The following is a 20,642-nucleotide window of genomic DNA, read 5'->3' on the forward strand; positions in this document are numbered from 1 at the left end:
ATTTCTATTTTGTTTGTTAGTTTATTTCAGGGGTCTTCAAACTACGGCCCGCGGGCCACATGCAGCCCCCAGGGGAGTCTGATCCTGCCCGCCAGGTTTTTTGGGCAGTGAGCGCAGCCAAGGTGTTACAGTAGGAATTAGTAGTTCATATAGTCCGGCCCTCCAGCTCTCTGAGGGACCGTGATCTGGCCCCCACTTTAAAAAGTTTGAGGACCCCTGGTTTATTTTGTTCACTAAATTACAGGTGAATGAAATCTTATGGTATTTGTCCTTCTCTAACTGGCTTGTTTTCACTTAGCATAATACTCTCCAGGTCCATCAATGATGTAAGAATTCCTTCTTTTTTTATGAGTAGTCCATTGTGCAAATATAACACTGCTTTTCTATCTATTCATCTACTTATGGTTACTTGGGCATAGCTCTATTTCTTTAACAGCAAAATGTGAGGAGTGACTCTTGATTGTAAAATATGTTGAGATTACATCAAAGTAAATTAAATCAAAGTGGTATCATATTGAGTGGGCAAAAACAGGTTTACAGGTGTGAGTACATGAGTTCATTACTTATTAAGTATTATTTATTTCCTTTATGAGCAACTGTAAATCTACTTTTGCCCCTAGAGTTAATGAATACTTATGCAAGCCAGTGCCTGTTTAATCCAAGTTATAGAATTGTATCTTTATTTTTTAATGTTTTTTTTAAATTGATTTCAGAGGGGAGAGAGATAGAAACATAAGATAAGAATCTTCTATCAGCTGTCTTCTGCACACCCCGTGGAGATTGAGCCCGAAACGCAGGCATTGACTGGAATCGAACCTCAAACCCATCAGTCCACAGGCCAACATTCTATCTAAACCTGTTAGAGCTAGAATTGCATTTGTTGTTGTTTTTTTAAAAGATGATTCATTTTTAACCAATCCTAAATTGTCAAGAGAAAGTTGATAGAATATTAAAGGTGAATACCACACTGATCAGACCACAAAATAGATTAGAAAATTGATGTAGAGAAAATATTAAAATCTAAGAAGCTACTTAGGGAAAGAATTGTATGATATTTCTGGTTTTAAATATCCAAACCCATATTTTTGTCTAGAGTACCAGTCTGTCTGGGATACCATTTTTCTACACTGTTTTTATTTTAGCCTCCATAAGAATATAGCAAAGAATGTCCAAACATACTGAGTCAAAAAGAAAACAAACAAAACAATATGTGTGTGTGTGTGTGTGTGTGTATATATACACATATATATATTGTTTTATTTGATTTTACAGAAAGCACTTAGGTAAACTATTTCTATATGATTATAATAAATTATATTATGATAGAAAACATAATATTAAATTATATTGTGATTAGAGTGGCATAATCAATGTATGATCAAGACTCTGTTAAGATCATCTGACTCTTATATCTTTGTAATTTTCACAATGAAAAAAACAACCCACAAAAAAAAAAAAAAATAGTGTCTGAATGGTAGTTTCTCTTGACAAGCTCAAACAGAAAATAAAATTTAATTTTGACTAGGCATAAAGCGAATTGTGATACCTAGGGTATAAACGCAACTAAAAATATTTAGAGTTTTACATAATGATAATTATGTACTTCTTATTGTTGTTACAAAAATATTTTCCTTACGAGTTGTATAAGCTGAGAAAGTGATCTCATTATTATAATAATCATATTGCAATTCCACATAGCACCTTTCATTCAAAACCATCTATTACTAATTGTTATAATTATAAATAATCATCACAAGCTATGGATGTAGCTGCAGCTCTCTGAAGTAGCATCGGGATATTATTTTAATGGTAGTTAAGTATATTAGAGACGGCAAAAGCTGTTCCAAAACTTGCTCATGAAGTGAATTAGGAGTACCTAGAAGTATTTCTTAGTAATATGTATCCTGTTCCTTAGCATGGAGTACCAGACCATTTTTTTGTTCCCTCTTAAAGGGAAACATGGGATTCTCTAATCATCCATCATTTTAAGAATTTTTTTTACTGCATTATCTTCATTAAACTGCTATTAGAATACAGCTTACAAAGGAATGTTTAAGAAAATTTTTAAATGGATTCAAATAAAACAAAGTGTGTTTAGCAATTAGGTGAGAAATAGTTAATGTAATTGCATTTGAAAGGCAAGAACAAACTTCTTTTGTGTCCATTAAAAAAACAAAACAGGAAAAATACACAGACCTTCAGAGAAACTTAAGTATGTCCCTAAATTGGGAGAGCAAGTCAAAACCCAAGAGGAAGAACATATTTGTCATGAGAATTTTAAGAACAATGAGATGGGGTTTACGAGCAGGAAATGGGAGATCAGAATAAGAATTTGGAGTCAAGCCCTCTGCCTTTCTATGTCAGATACTTGAAAAGCACTTCACCCCATCTTTGCTTCTGATGGAAAATAGTCTTGCTTCACATACACAGATGGACTCTGAATTCTCAGCAGATTCTCTCCAAGACTGAATCTACCACTTTGGATTCTGGAGAATGAAATAATTGTTTACTCACAGTTTAGCAAAATTATTCTTGGAAGAGGTAGCATCTGTCCCAGAAAGCAATGGCCCCATGTCAATCTAAGCTGCAGTCCTTGTCTAGCTTCCTTAGACAGTCAAGTTATTTTTTCTGTAATATAATTTTTTGTTGCAATTAGTGAATGTTTGCCCTAACAGGTCTGAGATCCTAATGAAACCCCTTTATGCTTTTTAGAAGTCAGCTCCAAGTCAGTAACCCAGATCACAGCAGTGAGGTAGGACTCTGATAGTGAGCTTCTGTTGAAGACAACTTGGGATGGACCATCACATCATTGCGGAGTGAATTTTGTTCAACACTTCAGACAGGGCATGCCTCCAGATTACCTTCCCACCACATTCTAGATCCTCAGTCTTCTAGGTACTCCTGGCTTGCCACTTCCTGAGCACAAAATGAACTTTTACTGTATGTATGTATGTATGTATGTATGTATGTATGTAAATATTGAACTTTTACCTCTTTAGGCCTTCACTTATTTTCCTCATTGCAGCTTCAAATAATTAGGTCTTTCTTAGTATAGGCCACCCCTACCCACCTCTCTCTATCTAGATCCATTTTTCAAAATTATTCAATTGCCATATATTCTTTTCCCAAAGAACATTAACCGATGCTCATCCTCTGCTACATTACCATGTACATATATACCTGTTTTTCCCTCTCTCATCCATTTCTTCACTCAACATATGTTTACTGATTTGCCATGTACTATAATCCTAGTTAGAAGCTAAGATTGATGTCCTGGCTGGTGTGGCCCAATGGCTGAACATCAACCTATGAAGCAGGAGGTCACAGTTTGATTCCAAGTCAGGTCACAATCCCTAGTAGGGGGTGTACAGGAGGCAGCCAATTACTGATTCTCTCTCATCATTGATGTTTCAATTCCTCTCTCCCTCTCTTTGAAATAAATGCAAACATATTAAACACACACACACACACACACACACACAAACAAAACAAAAAACACATGAAAGAAACTAGGATTAATGGATAGGATAGACCCACTGCACTAGAGGAGTTAGTTCATGCTTACCACATTTTTGTCATTTATCTTTATATTCAGTTGTTACCTATGTGCTTGTTTCTCCCATATCTTTAAAATTTCTCTATCTTGGAAATTCCCTTGTTCATATGTAATTTTTTTCTAATGTAGTCATCTCTCAGAATCAAATGCTAAGATCATTTTAACTATGCTCCATTAGACACATAGATAAATCTCTTTTTTTGTGCAAATTGTATGCTGACCATACACTGTTAATGTGCTATACCCAGGAATTGAGACATTTTAGGGCTGGAAGGAATTTTAAAGATGATCTCCAGTATTCTCATCTAACAGACAGAAAAACAGGCTTAGGAAGATTAGGTTGAGTAACTTGTTACAAGTCACTGGTTGTTAGTAATGGAACCAAGACTAGAACCAAAATTTTATTTTCCTTGCCAGTCTCACTAAATTACATCACCAATTGGTAGTTGGGTCACAGGCATGATTGGTGTAAGTAACAAATCAGCCATCACCTCTGTTTTAAATTTATTTGATTATCATCTCTTCTGGAAATGGATCTGTATAGATATAAACATGACAAATTACATCACATGCAAAGGAGAGCAAACTCTCACATATCCAGATAAAATAATTTACATTAATTAGAGTGAAAATTCAGGAGAATACTAAATTGGAAAAAAAAAATGAATGTAATATGTTAGGCAATGCTATTTTAATGTCTGTAATACATTTTATTTCAAATAAATCGATCATTTTTAAATGGTATTATGCAAAGGAATAGTTTAAACACTTTCATTTTAAAAGACTAAAGAGAGTAGCACATAAATTTAGTCCTTGACAATCTGCAAGTGCCAGAGATATCATTAAGCTATTTGTGGAAAATAAAACGTGGACAGCTCAGGAAGATTATGAACACTGAGTCATCACAGTACTTGGAATGTGCTGAATCACAGATAATCAGAGAGCTAAATCCACTGGAAGTAACAAATCCATTCTTTCCTCATAGAATTCACCTCGGTTCACACTGAGAAGACAGTTTATTCTTATTGGAAATATTAAAATTTAAGGTATTGAATGCTCTCTGATGCAATACAGGTAAATTTTTTCCCCTAATAAATAGAAGATAAGAAGTAGTTAAAGGTTAAAAAAAAAAGAACTAAGGACAGATACTTAACAGAAACTTTTGTTGCAACACTTTCAGGTTTCTTTATATCACCTGCGTTATCTGTGCTGTTCGGGGCCCAAATGCCTTTGTGCCACCTCTTTCAAAACAACAACAGTCAAAAACGTGACTCATACAAACAACTCACATACATACTAAATATTTATTTAATTCTTTTTTAAACAAAATATATTTTATTGATTTTATACAGAGAGGAAGGGAAAGAGATAGAGAGTTTGAAACATCGATGAGAGAGAGTCATCGATCAGCTGCCTCTTGCACACCCTCACTGGGGATATGCCCGCAACCAAGGTACATGCCCTTGACCGGAATTGAACCCGGGACCCTTCAGTCCCCAAGCCGACGCTCTATCCATTGAGCCAAACCGGTCCCGGCTATTTATTTAATTCTTTAGTGAGGTCGACCATCAGGATCGAAAAGATGGGGAAAGGAAGGAATAGAGGAGGAGAGGACAGTTCATTGGGTTAATAAATTCACTAGGAAGTACCCCCCCCCCCCTTTTTTTTTTAAAAATAATTTTATTGATTTTTTTACAGAGAGGAAGAGAGAGGGATAGAGAGTTAGAAACATCAATGAGAGAGAATCATAGATCATCTGCCTCTTGCACACTCCCCACTGGGGATGTGCCGGCAACCAAGGTACATGCCCTTGACCAGAATCCAACCTGGGACCTTTCAGTCCATAGGCCGACGCTCTATCCACTGAGCCAAACTGGTTTCGGCGGAAGTACCTCTTTTTATACCTGCAACACTGGGAAGCCACAGCAACAGAATGTCTAACTCCAGCTTGCCTGTTTTTCTAAAAATGTTTATTGGAGGACAGGCATGCCCAATTATTTACTAAGACTGCTACCTACCAGTCATCCAAGGCACGTGCCAAGGGCCTTGCAGAGACCTCAAAAAATAGTTTGGGGGTAAAAGACATCTTAAATGATTTTCAACTTGAATTTAGGGTTTTTTCTTTGGAAGGCAAAATTAAAAGGGCTTAAGTTTTATTTGAGTAGATTTAATTATTTGATTAAAACACTCTCAGATGTGTCTGAAAACAAGGAATGGCTATAAGTTTGGAGTAAGTTTACAACATAATTTTAAGTAACCTCCTTTTTTCTCTCTCTCTCCCTCTCTCTTTCCCTCTCTCTCTTCCTCTTTCTCTCTTTCTCTTTCTCTTTTTTAAAGCCAGGACCAAGCACTGAAACTTTCAGGTTAGATAAGGAATCTCTGCTATCTGAGCAGATAACAGGAAATAACTTTGTACTATATCTCCATAAGAGCAAACTAAATTCTTCTAAACCAATTTTTCACCCCAACAGAGGACAAAGAAAAGAAAAATAGTTCTAGCTTTGCATTTATACATTTATTGACAACTTCTCCCTGTAAGTCCATCTAAACTGAGCAAATTTTACCATTTTTATATATTTTATTACTTGCAGAATTACTCTTTGTAGATATTATAAGTCAAGGCAAACAGATTTTATGAGTGTTTTTTTTTATTCAGTTTTCAATATCAAGTCAAGTTCTGTCTTTCACTATGTTTTTTCACATTCTGAACAATTTGCCTGGCTGCATGGGTCAGTGGTTGAGCATCCACCTATTAGCCAGGAGGTCATGGTTCAGTTTGAGGTTATGGGGGATGTGCAGGAGACAGTGGATCAATGAGTCTCTCCCATCATCGATGTTGCTATTTCTCTGTCCCTCTCTGAAATCAATAAAAATATTTTTGAAAATGAACAATTTTAATTAACAAAAAACTCTCCTCTTTGATATACAAAACCATATTTTTGTTACAGTTCTTTGCCATGATTATTCCCAGTGTAGTCTCAACTACACAACTAAGCTATCATTTTTTAATCCAATTTACTAATCTTTCAGAGAGAAACTGTAGAATAATAAGTCTGTCATATACATATTAGCATTTTAGCTGACCAGCAAAGCTTACATATTACATTATAAGACTTCCACAACCAAAATGTATTTTTTCACACCTTTGTAGATGGCAATGACCCAAAGATATAGTCACTTTATTACTTTAAATTAAAAGCAAAGATATAAGCCCAAGTCAGTTTGAGTCAGTGGATAGAGAGCCTCCACCCAAGGACTGAAGGGTTCCTACAATAGTTCAGTTCCAATCAAGGGCATATACCTCATTTGCAGGCTTGATCTCAGTCCCTGGTAGGGTGTGGGAGGCAACCAATTGGTGTGTCTCTCTCATATCTATATTTCTCCCTATGTTTCTCTCCTTCCCTCACGCTCTTTAAAAATCAATGGGAAAATATCCTGAAAAGATATCAATAACACTTGGTGACCAGTGTTTCAATAATCTATCCTCCTTAGAAATTATACAGATTTCCCATATGTTTTTGTTTATTAACCTGGTATTATTCAAGTTCTAAATTAATAAATATCTTGCAAATTATATTTAACCTGATACAGTACAGAAAATTATTACAGTTGAATTAAAAAGACTAAGAATTATAACTACATATATTTTAGAATACATAATTGCATTGTTTTCTTAATCTTACATAATATATGAAGGTTACATTAACTTTTCAGTAAACCAGTATAATAAATTTAGGAAGTTAAAATTAACTAGTCTCCTTATTAGATAATAAATTCAAATCTCAAAAAATTAAATTAAATTATATTTATTCACCATACTGAAGAAATCAAGAAAAAGACAGTTAGCTATTTATAACCTAAAATAGTTCATCTCTAAAGATTCACTTTGGCCGAGATCCGTTTGGCTCAGTGGATAGAGCGTCGGCTTGGGGACTGAAAGGTCCTGGGTTTGATTCCGGTCAAGGGCATGTACCTTGGTTGCGGGCACATCCCCAGTGCAGGGTGTGCAAGAGGCAGCTAATCGATGGATGACTCTCTCACATCGATATTTCTAACTCTCTATCTCTCTCCCTTCCTCTCTGTACAAAATCAATAAAATATATTAAAAAAAAAAAAGAATACAATGCTGACAGGTACCTTTAAAAAAAAAAAGATTCACTTTGATTCTTCTACAAAAATGCTTCTGAATTAGTATTGTCTGTAAGGAAGTTTTGTAGTTGTTTCTCCTTTAATAGGTCAGTACATTCAGTGTATTAGAGTTCTTATTTTTTCTTGAAATTCTGGTAATATTACATTTTTCCAAGTATTTGTTAGCCTCTATAATTAGAAAATTCTTTTTCTTAAGAGACTAATTTAATTCATTAATGTACTCTAGAAGAAGAAAAATATTTCATTTTCTAATCATGAGCAGTAAAAGGTGTTTTTTTTTTGTTTGTTTGTTTTTTCCGACTAATTAAATGCTAGACCATCAACAGGACTTGAAACTTCAATTCTACCACCTCAGGCTCAGGGCACTAGAAAATACAGAACACACATTTTCAAATGCTTGTTCTCCTAATCTGTGGAAATAGAATATTTTCTGCGTGGATTTGAGCACACCAATAGACAAACAATATAGACCAACTGTTGGTCAAGAATCTGATACAACAGCAGCTAAACAAACCAGAACAGAAAGAACCAGACCAGAAGAAAACTGAGAGTCAGAAAAGGTCAAGTCCTGTTGCTGTAGAAAGATGAGTCACTCCAGAAGTCTCTTTGTGGGCAACTCTATTTAACTATTCCTAGCAGGTAAGCAAAGTACAATGTTCAAAAGTATGAAAACATGACTCTCATACAAACCCAGAGGGAGCACATGTCACAGATTTTCTTAGCTCATTTAATGAGAGAACCAGCAAGATGGTGTGGACATGAGAAACGTCCAAACATGTAGAGAATTTTATATTAGAGTTTATATGAGCAAAAAATGACAATTGCTGAGAAGCAAAATCTCAAGAGCTCCAGGGAATGGCAGTTTTGAAATTAACAAGGAAGATTACTTTCTTCAAGTAAGGTGGGGATTAGATTAACGGGTAGTTAACAAGATTATGTGCTCTCTTAAGGGTGGTTATGTTTATTCCAAAGGTGTGGTTAACCCTAGATGCACTAAAAAAATGTGCAGGGCTTGCTTAAGGCAAAGATAAACCTTTTACTAAAGAATTTGTATGCCCAAGGCATACAACTAGCAATCATGACCTGCCCAGTTAGGAGTTTTGTGATCAGATCATACTGTGAGATTTCTTTCTGGTGACGATATATAGTTCGTTCAGAAAAGAATTAGAGGAAAGGTTGATATATTTTCTGAAAAAGACATATGAAATCATTTTAAGTTAGAGTTTCTCTGAGCAAATGTTTAATGTCCAGCAGGATAGTAAAACCATAACCTTTGAGATTATTTTTTAGCTAGACAAAAGTCATTTTCATGTCATCCAGACACAAATCTATAAGCCAAGTTCTAATTTGAAAAATCTGGGCCAAATTAATAGTAAATAGCAGGTTACATAGGGTAATCCCATGGATAATTAAAATAATGGTTTGCTGGACCTCGAAGGCCCTCGAAGAGACATTCAAATTATTTACATATTTCCAAGGCCATTCATTCTCTCTTTTGGTTGTGTCCAGCCTACTGAAATATTCATTTACATTACAGTGTTTTTTTACTTATAGCATTTTTTGATTCTTTCTTTGAATTTCCATCTTTCTGCATTTTTTATCCACCTGTTCTTGCATATTGCCCAATATTTATTAGATCCCTTAGCATATTAGCATAACTATTGTAAATGTTCAGTCTAATAACTCCACAATCTGTGCCATATCTGAATCTGTCATTTCTCCTTTGGGTATATAAACCACCCTTTCTTAGGAAAAAGAAAGGTTAGCCCATGGGAGATGCCAATGACTACTCAATGAACATTTTTTGTCTTCATCACTAAATACTTATTTACTCTATGCTTTACTTTTTTCAAACTATAAAACAATGTATCAGCAGAGTATCATTCCATCAGCAGAGTGGTCCATCAGCCATTACCGAAAATTACCCACATGTAAAAAGATCTCTAGGCACTTGCTACTCAAAGTGTGGTCCATTTACCAAAAGCATTGGTGTATTCCTTATTCATGCTGTGTAACTCTAAAACTCGGCCAGATAAACAGCAAACATTATATCAGAGCTTCGGTGAGTTAGAGTTTGGGCACAGATTCACTGGGTGCCTCTGGCTCAGAGTTTCTTAGCTCCAAGTCTGCAATCGCCACATCAGTTTGGGCTGCAGTCACCTTAAGGCTGGATTCAGGGAGGACCTGCTTCCAAAAGTACTCACACAGCCTGTAGCAGCTGGCAGCCTAGCTTCTCGCTTATCTGTTGTCCAGTAATAGTAGTTCCTTATCATGTAAATCTCACAGGAGAACGGCCCATGGCCTGGCAGATGGCTCTCATTAGAGCAAGTAATATGCCCCAGACAGAAACCACAGTCTTTTTGTTACCTTTTCTCAGGAGTGACATCCCACCATTTCACCATATTCTGTTCCTCAGAAACAAGCTCATAGGCCAATTCACAAACAAGGGCAGGGAACTATGCAAAGATGTAGATACACCAGGGAAGACGGGTTCTTGGCAGTTATTTCAGAGGTTGCTATCTCTGCGGGCATCAGCCTGGAACTTGTTAGAAATGCAGGATGACAGAGCAGTGAAGAGAATCTGAATTTGAACAAGATTCCACAGGTATGTGCATTAAAGGTTGAGAAGAGCTGTTCTAGAGAGCAAGCCCCACGCACCTTATCCTGTTATAGAGAATATCTCCTCCCTAATTTTACTCAGTTAATACTACTTCCTAATGAGGGCAAAGGTAAGTCTTCCTTGCAGCCCAGTACCCACCTACTCAACACATAGGAAAAATCTATGGCTGCAGATAGCAGATTAGAAATAGAATTAAGAGAATGAGGAAGAAAAGGGGAACATAAGGTCTGACAAACAGATCTAATCTTAAAATCAAGAAAGCACAAAAGAAAAAAATGTACCGAAAGAGAAGATTACATATTTGGGTGGGAAGGATGCCTGGAATCATGTAAAAAAGGGACTCGATGTTATTTCTTCAACACCCTTAAGGGCACTGCTGAATATGCACTAGAAATACTCAGTTTATACTTGATTCTGCATGGTTCTGTTTACCTAGAGAAGTGTGTGGCATATTATATCAGAAATATATCCAGCAAAAATTATAATATCAAAGCACAAATGCTTAAGTGAGTTTCAGATGTATTATGCCTTTACCAAGTACATTTTATATCTCAGTGATGCTTAAATGAATAATCTATATTCAATATTTGAAATTTTTCCATAAAAAAATACTAATAACTTTTGCCTGGCCTGTGTGGCTCACTGGTTGAGCATCAACCTATGCACCAAAGTGGTCACCAGTTTGATTCCCATCAGGGCACATGCCCAGGTTGTGGGCTCGATCCCCAGGAAGGGGTGCTCAGGAAGTAGCCAATCAATGTTGATGTTTCTCTCTCATTGATGTTTCTATCTCTCCCTCTCCCTTCCTCTCTCTCTCAAATCAATAAAAACATATATTTAAAAAAAAACAAACACTAATAAGTTTGGTGTAAACGTTTTACATTTTCCTCAAATCCTAGTTATGGAAAAGATAAAGTTACATTGGCCTTTTAATCCTTTATAGGAAAATAAATGCCTTAAGGGAGAAATGAAAGCCTCAGACCTACTTATCAAAAAATGTAGTAGATTAGGTTAAGCTTTTATTCTGCACCTTCAGTAGAATACTAGGGCTAATTCCTACTGGCCTGTGTGTTAAATGTTCAGTTTTATAAACTAGTTTTTAGTCACAGTCACTCTTATGCCTTGAAGTGTGTACTTATATAAACCTAAAAATGAATAAGTTATATGAAAAGTAAGGTAATAAGTGCTCAAAACACTTCACTTGGTAATTATTTACTGCATTTTACTATTAGTTATTTTATGAGGCTGTTTAAAACATGTATTGTTTCTATTGGGTAAAATACTATCTAATGCTGCACTGCTGAGAATCTCTTACCAACCCTATGCTTAGTGATATCACATTGGTAGACTGAAACTGACCGTGTGAGGAGTATTGACAGCATGGAAACTGGAAGTCACTATAAATTAGAACTTGACCTTGATTTTGTGGTCATAAAGCAAGGATAGGGAAAATGTGAATACTGCAGATTAGACTGAAAAGGGGGCCGAGTCTTTAGCTATCCCATTATCAACAGCACACGCAGACAGGGAACTGTTCTTCACATATTCAGAACCCATTATCCAATTTAGCAAAGTTGCTCACACCACTGACCAACCAGCAAGGTGCAGACATAACTAGTGCCGAGGCACATGGCTAAATGCTGCAGCTGAAACAGGTTTCGGCTTAGCACATATAATTGGTGCTGGCATGATAAAAAGTTAAACAGTAGATCACGTATGAAATTTAATGACAGAATTGTTGAGAAAAGAGTTCGTGGATTAGGAGCAGTTCATATGTTGAATTGTGGTTGAACTACAACCACAGGTTCAGTTTAGCAAAAATGAACAAAAGCATTCTCTCAGATTCAATTAGTTACATGAAATTCACAATAAAAGGCTCTATATATTTTACTGTTATTTGTAAAGTGTGTGCTACACATCTTTTATACTGGTACAATTTCTAGTGTGTGTGTGTGTGTGTGTGTGTGGTTTTCCAGGGGGCCAGTTAAGCATCTACCAGCTCACCACCCTGCATCCTGCCTTCCCTCCCACTGTAAGCACAGCTGCTTCGTTTACAGAGGAGCACTTGACATAACCTAGTCTTCCATGTAAAAATGCCATTTTAACCTCCATATTAAAAAAATGCACATGGTACAAATGTGGGGAGTCTGTGTTTCTGCTACATCATTCCAAAGAATTTCAGCCCAGGTGACTACACTCTGCAGGTATGTATTGAAAGTGCTCAGGAAACCAATGTCACTATATTAGGTTATGGAAGAGGAATCGACTTCACAGGCATCTAAGTATCTGCTGGACCAAAAACCTGAGGGAACAAGACTATGAACTCCTATCCAACCAGCAGAAACTGTGCAGATCTCAGGAGCAGGCCGGGTGCCTGGAATTTATGTTTAAAACTGAGGGGTGGGGGTAGGGAGGGGGGAATCACATGCGCCCCTTTCACATAAACCAGATGCAGCTTTTGATTTTATCAAAACAACATCCATCAGTCAACTGTGCTGCTGATGGTGTTTTTATGTATATAATTTAGTCTTTGGGGAAATAACTCTTCTATAAGGTCTTGGGAAAAGAGTGAACTGTTTTAGTTATTGTTCAGTTCCCCAAAGAAACAACACAAATGGAAGGAGGCAGAGCTGACTTGATATAAAAATGGAATCCTCTATTGCCCAATTAGAAGCCAATGTTATTGTCCGTTTTTAACTGACTGGGAAAGCAGAGGAGAACTCCGGTGGAACCACAGGGACTGGTGGATGGCTTCTCCCCTGAAGCGTTCATTCCAAAGCAGAGGCTGTGGGTGGCAATGCACACTGTCTTCTAGGCGGCACTCACAACATCCTCTGAGAGAAGAGTTAGAGGAGTGCTTTACAAATAAACTATTAATAAAACTTCTGTAAATGTTACTGTGGGCAGGCAGAAAATCTGTGATCTTCAAATTGAGGATGTGGTGAATTTGGAGAGGGAGCAAATTTGGACGCAAGAAGGTTAGGCAAAGTGAACATGCAGATAGACTGGATAAGCTGCTGGAAAAACAATATTCCAAGCATATTTGAAACAGCTCTTTCGTTTAGTACATACAGATGCTTTTGATTATTTTTGTATATTTAGAAATGGATCTGGCTAGAAAAGAGAGCTTCCGCCAACGACAAATCTTGAAAACAATGTCGACTGGTTTCCTCCAATGTGAAACCGGGATTAGAGCATCTTGTTAAAAAGCAAATCTAACCTGGCTTTCTTTCCGCTTGTTCGTTATTATGGACTTGCTTGGAAAGTAGTCTTTCTCCCTTCTAATGCCTATGACAGCCTGCTGGACGTCTGGGATTTAGGTCATGGATACTGTGGCTTTTACAGTAGGAATGCATAACTACGAGATGGCTCGCTTTTATCTGATGAATCCATTCTCATAAATAAAAGGGGAGACACAGTGAGAGAGAGCTTGGAGAGATATAGAAGAACATGGTGCTGTAGTCTGACAAGATAGAGTAATGTCCTTATCGGGAAGACACAGTTCTGCAGTTCAAGTGCACATGCAGTCAAGATACAGGCATGTTAAAGAGGATATGCATGTTTATCTTGGAGCAGAACACAATCTGATTTTTATTTCAACCCAAATGGTCAGAGCTAAAATTTCTATCACTGCATTCACACGGAGCTCACACTTCCGGCTTTAGCCATGGGTGTTTGCCAGCTAAGCCTTTTGCTGGAGTTCCTGAGCGGCAAAAGCGGTGTGACTTGTCTCCTCTATAACTTGCAGAATTTTCTCAGAGCAGAAACAGTTTAGTGAGCAAACGGCCACAGAAATGGCAAAGAATAGGAGACAACGGCAGGGTGGAGGAGAATCTGAGATGATCTGTCCCACAGAATCTTCTTATCAAATAACATCTTAATGCCAGAAGCAGACACAAGTGACAGCTGAGTCCCCCCGCTGAATGAAATCTCCTTTCCTGGGCAGAAATCAGTCTTTGTTCACAGTCTGTTTTACCACATCCCCTGAGTCCTTGGCTCACTGCCGCTCAGGGGACACCCAGGATGTGGCTTTCAGGCCTCTGTGCCAGGCCACTTTGCCCAAAGGTCATGTAGGTCGGCAGAGGCAGGGGCAGGTTCCTCATTTACCGCCACAAAAGAAGCGGACCAGTTTGTCATCTCCCTCTTTCACTGAAAATTTGACCGCATCTCATCTCTCTGGGATCCCACTGAGCCAATTGGTAACCTTTGTATTCTTTCAGTATCAAAGTGAGAGAAAACACAGATCTGGAAAAGTCTATTATTAAGAATATTTGTTCTTTCAAGATCCTTCCTTCCAAGTTCTACCACAGAGCCAGCTCACCTCCTGCTTAAAAAAGGACTGAAATGTCAGCATTCACCTTGTTTAAAGTGCAGCAACTAAGGGCCAGGGCGGGAGAGAGGAAAGGACATCCACTCTGCTGGATCAATTCGTGCAAACTTTTTTTTTGTAAATGTCCTCTGTGTGTGTTTGCTCCCTTTGTTTAACTCATTTCAGCAAGTGTTTGCAGAACACCTGTGGCGTGCTCGTACCCATTATTACCTCCGAACAAACACAGTCATGTTTGGCGTGTGATTCACACCTTGGCGTCCACTTCCTTTCGGAGATACCAGCTCGCAATCTGCCCGCTGAAGATAGGGATGACCTTGTGCCGTTCCCCAGCGTCCCAGGCCTGTGAATGAAGAGGCGTGGGGTGGCACGCTGGGAACGTGTCAATACTGAAATGCCCTTTCCAGAAGCTGCCTCTGACCATGACATCATTTACTTAAATTAAAAAAAAAAAAAAAAAAAAAAAAAAAAGTATTTTCTTCTAGAAACAAACATGTCACGGGCCCACAGCAGAGCTCAAGGGAGGGGCGGGGCGCTCCTGATGGTCCAATCTGACCAACTCATTCAGCCCCTGAATGACACTAACTGAGCGCCTACTATGTGCCCAGCACTCTTGTACGTCTTGAGCACAGCGCAGTGAAGAGGACACATCAGATCCTGTGCACTCTGTGGCACTCGCATGCCCATGGGGGAGACAGGAACTAAGCAGACAAGTTAAGAAGCAGAATGATTTCAACCAGTGAGGAATGTTATGGAGGGAGCAGGAAAACCAGAAAGGTGGTCTGGGGGCTGTGTATCACATCCCCTCTCCAAAGAGCGGGGACACAGATTCAGATCATAAGGAGGGCCTCTCACCTCTAGCCATTTTCAGAGTGAGGTTACGGGACCTAATAAGACCTCAAGTGAAAGAACTGCATGGCCTCCTGCCAACATAGCCAGTCAGTCAGTTTCTCAGTGTCTCTCTCTCTCTCTCTCTCTCTCTCTCTCTCTCTCTCTCTCTCTCTCTTTCTCTCTCTCTCTCTCCCTCTCTCTCTCTCTCTCTCTCTCTCTCTCTCCTCTCTCTCTCTCTCTCCCTCTCTCACTCTCTTTCTCTCTCTCTCTCCCCTTCTGTCTTCTCTCTTCTTCATCAATGGTCAGACTTCATAAGGACCAACATGAATAATAGTGAGAAAGGTGGGGCAGCAGCCGCCGCAGACTGAGGTGACAGTGTGCTTTATTCTGTGGTGGATTGCTCATTCTTCCAAGGTTCATGGGCAGTGGCCCAGCCACGCCTCGCTCCTGGAGAAAGCAGTGAGTGTGAAGCCCGCAGCCTGCAGCTCCAGGAAATGGATGGGCAGCGTGTGAACCGGCCGGCCCCGGGCTCCCACAGTGGGAAGCTGTTTACTCTCTCACCAAGGACAGAGAGGGAGACACAGTCGGTCTGTAATCATTATCAGCCAGATCAACGCGTTCCAACTGACCCGCTTTCGTCAGCTTCTTTCCCCAACTGTGGTTCAATGGCCTGTGAATGTTTGCTTTCAGAAGAAAAGAATTTTTTTATTTAAATAAATCATGTCACGGTCAAAGGAAGCTTTTGTTACTTCATAGTCGACTCCCCTCTTATTCATATTGTGCAATGAATTTTTTTAAAAATTGTATTTGATGCAGCCACTGTGTGGCTCAGGCAAAAAATGCTGAAATATTATCCTAAGTGTGTTTTAACCCTTGAGTGACAAAGTTTCCTGGGAATGTGAATTATTATGTTTTGAGGTCCCACAAATTACGACTATTTGTAAAAGGGAAAAAAAAATCATTGCTTATGACATACCTAAAGAAATGGAAGAAATAGAAGAGATGGCTTCTTTCTTAAAGGCACTTTAAATTTAGTCAAAGAAACAGCTCAAAGGCACAATAATAGGTAGCAATGTAAGACTATACAAAATTAAGCTAAACTGTGAGATATAAACTAACTAAAGGCCCTGTGCATGAAATTCATGCAGGGGGGTAGGGGGTAGTAGTGTCCCTCAGCCCAGCCTGCACCCTCTCCAACTGGGACATCTCTCTCACAATCCAGGACTGCTGCCCAACTGCTTGCCTGCCTGCCTTCCTGATTACCCCTAACTGCTTCTGCCTGTCAGCCTGATCACCCCTTAACCACTCCCCTGCCAGCCTGTTTGCCCCAACTTCCCTCCTCTCCCAGCCTGGTCACCCCTAACTGCCCTTCCCTGCAAGGTTGATCACCCACAACTGCCCTCCCTTGCAGGACTGGTCCCTCCCAACTGCCCTCCCTTGCTTGCCTGATCACCCACAACTGCCCTCCCTTGCAGGCCTGGTCCCTCCCAACTACCCTCCTCTGCTGGCCATCTTGTGTCCACATGGGGGCAGGATTTTGACCACATGGGGCAGCCATATTGTGTGTTGGAGTGATGGTCAATATGCATATTACTCTTTTATTAGATAGGACTACAGAGGAGGCTGGGAGTAGCAATTTAGGGTTGAGGGAAGAAGTGGGACTTGGAGGAAGAATTGGATTGAGGGAGGAAGAGAGCAAAAGTATTTCAAGTGAGAGGAATAGCGGGGACACACCCAGAGCAGAGTGGGACAGGGTGGGCATGCGAACAGATGCATCTGTGCTCATTTGGGGAGCCCTCGGGACATGCTCTCCTTCATATTGCACCAGCAACGGACACAGCGTGTTTTATCAGCTACGGTTGCCTGACTGGAGACGTTTGCAAGACTTTGGCTCATCCCGACTTTCTCAGCTCCACAGTGGACTTAGGCAAATTGTTGCTGATTTATAAATATTTGTCATATTGCAGTATCTTAATGGCTCATGGGGGTGTATGAGTGAACTGGAACATTCCTTCACCAACAGGTCACTGCAAGGTCAATGAGATGACACCACAAATAGAAAAGCTAATATGTGATGATATAATGATTCCTTAATTTCTACACAATTCTCCTCTTAGACCTACTAAGTGTACATCCTTCTGTTTGTGAGCACTTCAGTGGAAAGATTTTCACTGGTTACCTTCCACAGAATTTGTTCTCAGTGCTTTCTTGGAAGAGATAAGGAAATCACCCAATCACTTTATTGAATATCTTATCAAAAAGAAAGATTTTTAAACTGTACTTTGTGCTTTTTCTATTTATACATATATATTTTGCCCTGTAATCTTAGATCTTTGAAGTCCCTGGTAGGAATTCCATCCCCCCTAATGTTTGTTCAGCACATTCACTAAATGCAAAGTTTGCCTCCAGTTATGGATTAACTCTTAACCAGGAAATATTTTTTTACAAAAATGAATGCATATATTTGAAGACAATAGGCTCCTTTCTCCCTGATGGCTTGAGTCACTTGTGACTGAGTGCCTTTGATAATTCTAGAAACCTATCAATTTGAATTAGCCATGGATGTTAAAGAGAATTAGCAAAGCCCAGACTCTTGGGTTAAAAGATTCCAACTGGGGGGGGGGGGGGGGGGGGGGGTGGAAGGAATCCATTTCAAACCATAAAAAATGTGACTAGGACCCCTGGTGGCCAAACGTGTCCCTGCCTCCCAGGCCAGGCACCACAGCCTTCATAGGAGCCACATCTCTCCAACTCCAAGAACAAAGGAAATGATGGAGTTCCTGAGGCCTCCCCTTTCCCACCTTCCCCAGAACCACCACATACTGATGTTGGCAAATGTCCCTTTAAAGTGTAAGACCCACAAAGAAAGTATCTCTTGTGGCTTTAAAGGCAGATTTCTCCTTAGAACTATCAGAAGAAACACACACCTAGAAGGCACTTAGAACCTTCTTAATTTTAGAACCTTCTCAGAATTCCATACCCCAATTCTGATTGGGGCTGCCCCTGATATACTTGAAGCAAAATAAATCTACAGAAACTATCTGTACACTGCATCTTGCCAAGTGTGTCAGCCTAGTATGATGGTACCCTTTTGGATTCAAGAAATATTAGAGCAGTTTGGTTCCTCTTAGAAACAAGGCGTTATTGAGTACTATATATGTTCATAAATCATAAAGAGAACAGACCTCAAATCTTTTCTGTTTCTTCTTCTGTAAAATGGGGATAAAATAATATGCCTGTGGTATAGAATTACTACAACAAGGGTTGAGCTTCTATAATAATGCCTGGCATGCTGTCACTCAAAAAAATAGAAGCTGTAACAATGATTATGGATAATTCCTAATTTCTACACATTTCTCCTCTCCCCACCTCTTAGCATCCACACACAAATTCTCAAGTGAACTCGGATAAGCTATTCATCTGGCCAAAGAGAGCATACTTTTTTAAGCTGAGAACCTGATATTATTCAGTATGAAATTTCCAGGCCTCTTGGTCAGGGTCAGGGGTGCATTGGGAGTTGTACTGTCTCTTTTGGGGCCTGATGTGTCTGGCAGGAAGCGAGTTCCTTGATTAGGATCCCCGCCCTTGGTCAGCAGTTTTCCAAAACATCCTGAGATCGAGTGAATTTAGCCTACGAATCTAAAATGATGGGCTGAAGAAGACAGAATCCGAATGAATGCTGGGTCTTTCGAGAACATAGACTAACTGGAAGGTCTCTCCTCTCTCCCCCTTCTCTGCAGGTTAATCTCAGAGCCACGGACGCCAGGCTCATGCGCCAGCTGCTTGTCATCAATGAGAGCATTGAGTCCATCAAGTGGATGATTGAAGAGAAAGCCACCATTACCAGCCGAGGCAGTAGCCTCAGCGGCAGCCTGTGCAGCTTACTGGAGAGCCAGAGCACCTCCCTCCACGGAAGCTACAACAGCCTGCACGACGGCAGCGACGGGCTGGACGGCATCTCTGTGGGGAGCTATCTGGACACTTTGGCGGATGATGTCCCAGGCCATCACACCCCGTCGGACTTGGACCAGTTCAGTGACAGCTCCGTCATAGAGGACTCGCAGGCGCTGCACAAGCCTCCCAAATTGGATTCTGAATACTACTGCTTTGGCTAAGGACCCAGGTTTTTTGCATGGGATTCGTGTGCAATTAACTTGTATTTATCTCTCTTCTCTGCTGCTATATTTTTGGTGTGATTTTTTTTTTTTTTTACATGATAACCTTTAAAAAAAAAAAAAAAAGAAGCATATTTTGAAACTGCTTGATGATATTTCTGTTGCTCCTAATATTTCTAATCTGGATTCATCTATTTTTCTCTCTTACATCTCTATTTTTATTTATTACAATGATTTTTTCCCCTCTCCCTTCTTTTTACAGTGGCACAAATAAAGAAGGGGGAAAGAATGAGCAATAATTATGTGTTCGCTTTTGTTTTCAGAGCAAGGGGTCAGGGATTACATCAAAAAACTTTGCTACATTTTGCAATAAACCAAAGTCTGATGACAGCTAATTTTGTTGCTTGAATTTCTAAATGATTCCAAGTGTCATTGTCTAGAAGATACTGAGGTTTATTACTGTTTATAGAGTAGACTGAACAAAATGTTTGGGACCAAGTTAGATATTATTTCCAGTCCACAACTTCTTAGCATAAAAATCAACAAAATTGTTATTCATGCATTTTTATAGCAATCATTTGGAAGACTATATGAAATCTATTCAGTTCAACTTGGTGTTCACAGTATATATCAGCACTTTCTCATCAGTGATTTTTTCATTTATTCTTTTATTTTTTTTAATCTTCACCGAATGATATTTTTCCATTGATTTTGAGAGAGAGGGAAACATTAATGTGAGAGAACCACATCGATTGGTTGCCTCCTGCCTGAGTCCCCACCAGGGCCCAGGCCAGGGAGGAGCCTGCAACAGAGGTACTTGCCCTTGACTGGAATCAACCTGTGAGCCTATGGTCCTCAGGCTGATGCTCCATCTACTGAGCCAAACTGGTCAGGGTTTCTCATCAGTGATGCTAACTGAAACAGTAGAGTGTGTAGTATGGTAATACTCGATTCTCCCAAATTTCAAAGATAATTGAGATCAGATATGTGATTAGAAGTTAAGCCTCATGGTGAGAAATGTCTGGCCCGAAGGCTATATAAGGC

The 20,642-nt window shown here is 39.3% G+C and overlaps 1 protein-coding gene across 1 annotated transcript in view; it reads left to right on the forward strand.

Annotated features, from left to right (window-relative positions):
* The window catches only part of LURAP1L (leucine rich adaptor protein 1 like), a 44,162-nt gene extending 24,174 nt beyond the window's left edge, over window positions 1–19,988 (forward strand). The window contains exon 2 of the mRNA XM_084898264.1: window positions 19,224–19,988. Within this exon, the coding sequence (XP_084754390.1) occupies window positions 19,224–19,598 (375 nt within the window). The 3' untranslated portion in view covers window positions 19,599–19,988. The remainder of the gene's footprint in view (window positions 1–19,223) is intronic.
* The last annotated feature ends 654 nt before the right edge of the window (window positions 19,989–20,642 follow it).

The sequence above is a fragment of the Pipistrellus hanaki genome (genome assembly GCF_964339955.1).
Source record: "Pipistrellus hanaki genome assembly, chromosome: 11".
Lineage (NCBI taxonomy): Eukaryota > Metazoa > Chordata > Mammalia > Chiroptera > Vespertilionidae > Pipistrellus > Pipistrellus hanaki.